Source organism: Lutjanus erythropterus, chromosome 20 (assembly GCF_056507025.1).
Source record: "Lutjanus erythropterus isolate fLutEry1 chromosome 20, fLutEry1.hap2, whole genome shotgun sequence".
Classification (NCBI taxonomy): Eukaryota; Metazoa; Chordata; class Actinopteri; order Lutjaniformes; family Lutjanidae; genus Lutjanus; species Lutjanus erythropterus.
The window spans coordinates 27,392,080-27,400,544 of record NC_139336.1 but is presented as its reverse complement, the minus strand read 5'-3'; the positions used below and the strand labels follow the sequence as shown (position 1 = coordinate 27,400,544).

Genomic DNA, 8,465 nt, shown 5'->3' with positions numbered 1-8,465 from the left:
ATTTTTTTTCTGTATGCGGTCACTTTAGTCCTTAGAGAGAAAGAAAACTGGAATCGACAGGTCAGACTTTTTAAAAATTGGAAATTGGAATCAGATTACAAAACTGTAATCGGAGCATCTGTAATAAAAGTTATAGTTATGAAATAAAATCCTGAAATTTTGAAATGAGTCATCATTTTTATCTCACAAATATGACTCTGTCTCATAATTTGCATCTTTAAATCTCATTGTGATTTTTAATCATTTAATCAGTTGACTTTTAAACTCATTATTAGGACTTTTTTTTATCTCTTAATTTAATTGTAATTGACTTTCTAACACAATAATGACTTGTTACTCATAATATACTTTTAAGCTCATCATTATGACTTTATATCTCATAACTGACTTTCTAAAATCTCATGATTACTTTTTATCTCATAATTGAGTTTCAACTCGTAATTATGACTTTTCTTTATCACGCAATTGACTTTTTATCTTGCCATTAAGATATTTCTTTCTGTCACTGGTGGAAATTCATACTTTTCTCACCTTTTCAATCATGCAAATCCAACTTGAGCTCAGATTGTAACTGTCCTGATGAACACAGGGCAAGAAATGTTGCATTTAACACAAACTCATATGATTAACAATCGAGGAGGAGTTTAAAAACAAACTGTCCGTGTGTGACTTTCAGTCTAAGTGCTGTTCTGCGGCAGATCCCCCCTATCATTGTACATCACAGCACCGGGAGGATAAAACAACACGGCGGGCTCCACGGGCGCGCCGGCGGGCAACAGGACGTGCCCCTGCTCGTTGATCTCCTGCTTTGTGATGGCGGTGATCGGCCGGATGACGGATGATGGCGAAGTCATCCGCCAGAAGAGTTTTTTGAGCGCTTTCCTGAACTCTCGCCTCATCAGGCAGTACAGGATGGGGTTCAGGCAGCTGTTGGAGTGCGCCAGGCACACGGACACGGGAAAGACATACACCTGCGTGGTGTAGTACTCGTAACTGAAGTGAACCACGTTGAGTTTGATGAGGATGCCCCAGGCTGTGAGCGCCTGGTTGGGCAGCCAGCACAGGAAGAAGGATAAAACTACGATGGTGACAGACTTGGTGACTTTTGCGCGCCGCTTTGTGCTCGACGTGTTGATGTTTTTGGAGGTGATGAAGCGCAGAAGGAGCAGGTAGCAGGCGGAGATGATTCCCAGCGGCACAACAAATCCCAGCAGTACTTTCTGAGAGTGGTAAAGCCCGAGCCAAAACTGCGCCGAGCCGTTTGTTTCAGGGAATTTGACCAGACACAAGTCCTCATTGGAGACTGTGACGGTTGTGGAGAAAACTGCGTGAGGTAGCGCGGCGGAGACAGCCGCAAACCAGATGAAAACAGTGATGCACCGCGCAGAGCAGCAGTGCGCTCGCCGGCGCCTGCCCTTGAGCGCAGAGGCGAGCGACCAGTACCGCGCCACGCTCATAGCGGTGAGGAAAAACACGCTGGCGTACATGTTCATGGCTGTCACATAGGACACTATCTTACACATGGCTTTTCCAAACAGCCAGGTAAAGTCCAGCGCGTTTTCCACCGCCCAGAACGGCAGAGTCAGCACGAACTGGAAGTCGGTCACAGCCAAACTGGTCACGAAAAGGTTGATGGAGGATTTTTTCCACACTTGTCTCGACTTCATCAGGTACAGGACCAGCAAGTTCCCAACCAGACCCAGCGCGCAAACCAGCGAGTAAATGACAGAGATGATAATCCGCACAACAGCCGCGCCATCTCCCACAAAATCTGTCTTGTCCGAGTCTGACAGGCGGTAAAAGTCTCCGTACGAGCGGTTGGTGGTGTTGAAAACTGAGCTGAAGTTGAAGGTTGCAGAAAAGAGTATCCCTCCCGAGCCCTCGTAGTTCGTATCGGTAAGTTCTCCAGACATTTTAACTTGAATCCCAGAGGATGGTCAATGAAGTCATGTCCTTAAATCCAAATGATTCACCTCTAGGAGAGAAACAAATCCATGGATTTTCGTGCGCCAGCCTCCGTGTTCCTTAAATACGGCATAAATATACACAGAAAAGCAGTCTAGATTTTCTGTGGATCCACATAAACATCAGATAATATAAATGTTGCTGTGTGAGCTCGCTGAAAGGTGACTGAGCTCCTCATGAGGTGCTTGTACTGTTGCTCTGAGATTTTCTCTGTGCGTCTCAGCTCTCCAACTGTGAAGAAGCGTCCTGACGCAGCGCTCAGGAGCGATCCGGCGCTGTCCTTGGTTCTGATGAGATCCCGTGTCATAACAACAAAACATCTAGGACATCATTTCATAATGAGAAGAAAAACCATATGGTATTGAGGTAGTTATGAAAAAAAAAATGTTTTCCAATCCACCCCTCCCTACCATGTCATTTGAGGGGTATTTAGGGGGAGATAATTGGTTAACAGTAAATGCCACACAGACGTGGTTATACAACATTTGACAGCTGGGATTCATTTCAGATGCAACTCAGCACCGTCTGTCAGGTTTCTCTGGTCATAAATCTGTATCAAACATTGTGTTTTCGTAATTAAATAGTTTAATAAATTAAAATTTGATTAACAATGTGTGTCACCCTAAGTACGTTTGGTGTGCATTCTTAAATATTACAGTGCTCTATTATTTCTCTTACACTGTGAAAAAAAAGAAAATAGAAAGATAGAAAGAAAAAAGAAAAGAAAAGAAGAGGAAGCATGGAATCACATAATCCTGTCTCATTAATTTGACCAAACAAGTTTTATTTTAATTAAACTTAACATTTCTTGGATTTATTTTCAGATTTTATTAAATTTAATTTAATTTGTAAAGAAACATGATCAGTATATTAGCAGACTCCCCAGCATGCACATATGGTCTGCAGCTGTAAGTTCTTTGTGTGAAATGAAGAACTGACTGAGAAAAATGTTAAAGGTTTGTTTTTAATGTTCGTCAGTGTGGCTGAAGAGTCATTGGTTTAACTTAATATCTTCAGCTTATTGAATATGTTTTCTCAAGTAAAATTGACTTTATATCACTTTTATTTGACTAGAAATGTGTTTATGTTTTGAATCATTACAAAATTTATATCAACTTGTCTTTTAAAATTCAATCAGCTTAAATTTTAGGGCAGACCAGATTCTTAATATGTGAGGTTACTAAAAGGCTGCTTACATGATATAATGGTGATGCTAAAAGACTGAGGCTAAAGCTACGTCCCAGCAAACATTGGTCGGACGGTAAAAAAGGACACGTGTATGTAATAGAGAACAGAAATACACTCGTTAACGACTGAAAAGGAAGTACAGGGATTAGATTTGGTGCAGCAGACCTTACTTCAGGAAGAGAGCCGGGGTAAGAGCTAAGCTAACCTGGTGTAGACTACAGAGACTGAGCCAGAGAGAGATCCATCATCGTCAGCTCACTCTGGTTACTCACCAGCCCACATCCTCCTCCTCAGACTCCACACATAAGAAATCCCTATCTAACCCTTGGTAGGAATAAGCCACGAGTTTGGCAGATGCAGTGGTGCACAAGTTTGGCAGGAGGTAATGTTACTCCAGTGAGTAAACTAGCATTAATTAGCTGGATATGCTAATGTTTGCAGTTTATGAGTTTAGTTTAATCCATTCCAAACACGTGTGCCTTTGTGTGTCATGTTTTTGAGAGACTACAAAAAAAGACTTTCACCTGCCAAACTTTTGCTTAACTTTCGGGTGTTATTTAACCAACTTCCAAATGAGCTAAGAATGGGTTCCTTCGGTTTTCTAGTTTCATATGAAACCCCTAAAGTCCGCTACAGCCTCTGAAAGAGAGCAATGGCAGCTGGGAATATGGAGGACGTCACTGTGGAGCTGGAGAGGTTAAATAAAACTATTTTTCCTTTTTAAAATCAACTGTTACACTGTACCGACCATATGCTTTACTCATTGGAAATTTCTAACACACACACAAACACTCGCACAGTGAACTCATATCTAACTGTTGTGAAGGTCGAAAATGTCAAATGGTAAAAGCTTTCATGAGCTGACTTATGGTCTCTCCATTATAGATTCAGACTTCCATTACTCTTCATTTGCTGTCTATTGATCCCAATTTACTGCAGAGTCCTACTGTTTCATCGGTGCTTCTGGGCTCACCTGGCTGGCACAGATGAAACAGGGTACGTGGAGGTCAACATGAAGGTAAATAATTCAAAAGGAGGATAGCAGGTGAACTGAAGAGTGGAGGGACGATGGTGACATCATGAGCGGACTCTCAGGAATACAAAGAGTTGAAGAGGAGAGGTTAAGAATTAATTTAAATTAAATTAGAATGTACCAGTGGGATCTATAAGAGTCATTACAGTCTAATGATACACACAGGAAGATATCCCAGGCAAGCACGGACACGACACACACACACAGACACAAAACTTTCAGATGACACTGAGGCCATCATTATCAGTCATCGTAGTTAAAGCCAACAGCCAGATAACTTAGCAAAGGTTGACGATTGCCGTAGGCCCCAAGATACCAAGGGCCCCAAAGCACACCTCTTAAACTTATGGTAGAAAAATGATGTCTTTCTAAAAGGGCATCCATCCACCGCTTAACAATGAAAGGACATATAACTCGGAATAAGCTACTTGCACCAACACGTACGTCTTTCTGGTGAGGATGGGCTGCTCAATTTTACCAGTGACTACCCGGCATCTTACTGCACATCTGTATAAAAGATTCAGGAAGACAGAAACCAACTCAAATAAACAAACGGCTCAGCATCAGATAAAGGCAGTTGAAAAATGAAGAAGAGCGAGCAGAAGGATACTAAAAGACAAAACCCACCCCAGCGCCAGCCTGTTCACCCTGCTGAAGTATCCACAGCCGCAACACCAGACTACAGAGCAGCTTCTATGAGACTCTACCATAAATCTAAGTTTATTTTTATTTTTATTCAAGGTTTGAAAAAGGGGGAGAGCAAGAGATGTGGAGGGCCTCATATCTGAGTTTCCTTATGCCCAGAAAATGATTAAATCTGCCCCTGCAGTCAGATGAAGGGAAGCTAATTTTCAGTAGCCTTTCTAGCTTGTCTATTTAGGCCTAACCCTGTACAAGACATTTAATGAAGAGAAAAAAAAGGCAGTAAACCCATTTTTAAAATATGATTTAAATAGTTCTCTCTCCTGTGTTTATGACGTCAAAACAGGTTGTTTCGTGAGAATAATTTTTAGAAGTGTTTGTTGTTGTAATACTTATTTTTGCCACAAGAGGGTGAAGTGCACCACTACTAAAACTCACCTGAGAGAAAACATGAATGATTTAAATCAGCTTCCTCAAAAGTTCACGACACAGTGTCATATTTTGCTCATGATAAAGAATTCATATATTATGATAATGGCAATATTGGATAAAATTGGATACAATATCAAGAGAAGAAGTGCCTCATGGCACATTTTGCAGTATTTTCATCTTTCTCGGGGCTCTAATCCTTAGCTTGTTGAAAAGACATTCAGCTACCTACAAATTATTATTCTTCATACGAAGTCATGAGCAGCAACTCACCTTGAGAGGAGCTAGATGAAGTGGTTTAAGCACCTGGCAAACATGGTGTAGTTTATTTGCAGCTTACTTTTCCAGTTTTTCACTTTCTCAGCAATACATCTTTTTCACCGCAACCATATTGATATGCAGGGTAAACACAGGTGTTATCAAGGATACTAATTAAATTCTCCTTCCATGTAGCGCAGCAGAGCCTTTTCCAGTGAGTCGACATGCACAATGGCGGCACCAGAATCTTAATTAGTATCACTGGTAACACCTGTGTTTACACCATTATTTCATGTTAAAATGTGCAGAGTCTCCGAGATGCTGTAACACTGAGCCGAGAAGCATGTGAGCTGTTCACCTGAATAAGCGATTGAATTCTCAAAGGATTTGCTAATATTTCAGGACACCAGAGAGCATATCCTCTGCAGAAAGAAGACTGAAGAAGACTTGGTTGAGATCAAACAGGTGTGCTTGGTTCTCCTCTTGTACGGCTACGATCGTGTTGCTTGATCCTTGATCCTCTGTTTAAAGGGACCGTTAACCCCAAAATCAAAAATGCATGGTTTTCCCCTTGGCTTGTAGTGCTATTTATTCATCTACTTGCTTTTAACTATGCGTTTGCTTACTCATGATGTCTGCCTCACATATCCTGCGTCTATTTGGAGCGTCGGTTGTGCACGTCCTCAGAAATTAACGCTACTCATCCACAAGATGCACACATGACCAATAGGGGCAGTGTCAGGGCAGAATGCAGTGACGGGGTCAGGGGTCAGGGGTCAGGAGATACGTCACCAGCAACAATAATGGTGGAAAGTTTTGAGGACAAGTTCACTGAACGAGTCCGCAACTACCCTCATCTTCACGACGTATCGTTGCCGCTACACAGCAACAAACACGGCTGCCACAACAGTTGGCGACAGATGAGTCCAGTTTTGGAAGTAGACGTCAAAACGCTGAAATAAATGGAAACGGGCTCAAGACCACTATGTGTATGCACAGCGGATGATAATGGAAAAATGGAACTCCTTTTCTCCTGTCTTTTGTTGTTGCAGGCGGTTTATAGTCTGAGTTCTCTTTTGTGCCCTCTAGTGGTGTTTTGCAGTAACATGCATTAACAGTTCACTGCGCAGCTGGTTGTCTACAAGAAACACATGGTCAAATGGCAAGTATATCTCTGACCTTAGCGGTGTCTCGTTGCAGAAATCATGATTCTTTGTGTTGTGCTTTCCTTGCCATTTTCTGTTTTGGACAACACCATTTTCCACATATGGCTGTTGCTCATTTATTTTTTTGTCATTAAATCACTTTGAACCATTTCTGCTCAGCCTCACACACACACACTTTCTACAAGAAAGACAGCAGCTCCTACTTGAAACTGCTAACAACAAGGCCTGTGGGTTATCTTGAGTAACCAGGTCATGATTTCTGCAAGGACACATCGCTGTTGAATTTTTCAAAAGTATTTATTTGACAGTCGGAGCACCACGAGTCGAGTGCCCTTTAGTCCCATTATGTTGGACAGAAGGCAGACATCTCCACGGCCGACATCTTCAAAACTCAGCAGCTCACACCAAAAAAATCTAGATGAATACGCAGCACAAAAGATCAAGGCAAAAATTATTATTATTATGTTGTTGCTATTTAGACTTTCTGAGGCTATTGCATGGTTAAATCAATAAACTTTACTTCTGAAAAATAAAATAGCCACTTTGCATTTTTTTAACAGAGACCTCAGGCACTGGCACGTGGCTTGAACTGATACCACCTTATCATGAGTTAGTAGGAGTCATAAAGTTGTGGTGGACGTGCCAGCACAGCAGTTATACATGGATCCAAACTGGCATTTCTTTAGAGCTGTGTTTCCTGCCTCTTGATTAATGCAAGTCCAATATTCACTCTTCTCTCCTTTAGGGGAAATGTGTAGGTCTTCAGAGGCTAAATGCCCCACTGGATTCAATTTGGGCTTGTCACGAACTTATACTTGCCAACCCTGCCTTCCTACTGACTCCTATTTTTCTTTGCCCTCTCCCTTCCTTCCTGCTTCCTCCTGGGGTCACAATTTTCTCATTTTTCTCCTGATTTCTGACAAAATTTGACACCTTTTTTCCTTTTCATGAACCCGTTCCTTGTACTGTAGTGTGTTCAACAATACAGTTTCATTTAACGTCCTGGAAAGAAGAATTCCTATTTCCGAGGGATTTTTAACACTAAGAAACGATTTGCAATATGTATTATAATCAAATTTGAAATTGGGTCTGGTAAGGCTAAATGTAGGGTCCCACTGGAGATCATGTACAGGCATCCTTTGCAAAAAATGTGAATTAATGATTCTGTTATTTTCATGCTTTAACAGTTGAATGCAGGAAGCAAAGTCTATAAAACTCAACGTTTTCTGAAGGAAGACTAAGAGACCCCCACACTTTGTGTTCAAAATCCTCCCTAATTTGAGGTCTAAAGGTTGGCAGGTGTGACTAACTTTCTCTGTCTGCTGTTTGATGTTGGGCAGGTAGAGCCATGCCTGCAGGGGTAACTTTAATCACAGCCTGCAGGTGGCTGCAGGGTCAGTTTTTGGAAATCGGCCATCCCATGCATGAAAATAAGCCAAATTGTGAGCTAATAGTGGTGCTACAGCAATAGACTAAAATTTTAAAACTTTGAAACTTGCAACTTTCCCCCAAATGTAGGTCCACTGAGCAGAAATGTTGAGACGCTTCAGGCTGGCAGTGAAGTCCCTCACTTTGCTTTTCTCTAACTAATTAAACATATCCCCTCTCACAGTTTTTGCCCGGTTGACACCAAACTTGTGACACAGCAGCTTTAGTCTGTCCTCCCCACGTGATCCAGACAGATTTTGGAATTAGCAAAAACTGAGCTTTAAAACTGTTTGCTGCTGCACTCTGACAACAAACAGATATGCAATATTATATATATATATATATATATATATTGT

At 41.5% G+C, this 8,465-nt stretch overlaps 1 protein-coding gene across 1 annotated transcript; it reads right to left on the bottom strand.

The window, feature by feature from the left end:
• Nucleotides 1-512: 512 nt before the first annotated feature.
• rxfp3 (relaxin family peptide receptor 3) lies at nt 513-2,146 on the bottom strand. The gene has a single exon (XM_084746001.1). It carries the CDS (start codon nt 1,911-1,913, stop codon nt 678-680), a length of 1,236 nt encoding a protein of 411 aa, XP_084602127.1. The 5' UTR covers nt 1,914-2,146; the 3' UTR covers nt 513-677.
• Nucleotides 2,147-8,465: the final 6,319 nt, after the last annotated feature.

Bases quoted from the DNA above. Each gene is read 5' to 3' on its own strand.
- rxfp3 (XM_084746001.1), bottom strand. From the start codon at position 1,913: ATGTCTGGAGAACTTACCGATACGAACTACGAGGGCTCGGGAGGGATA.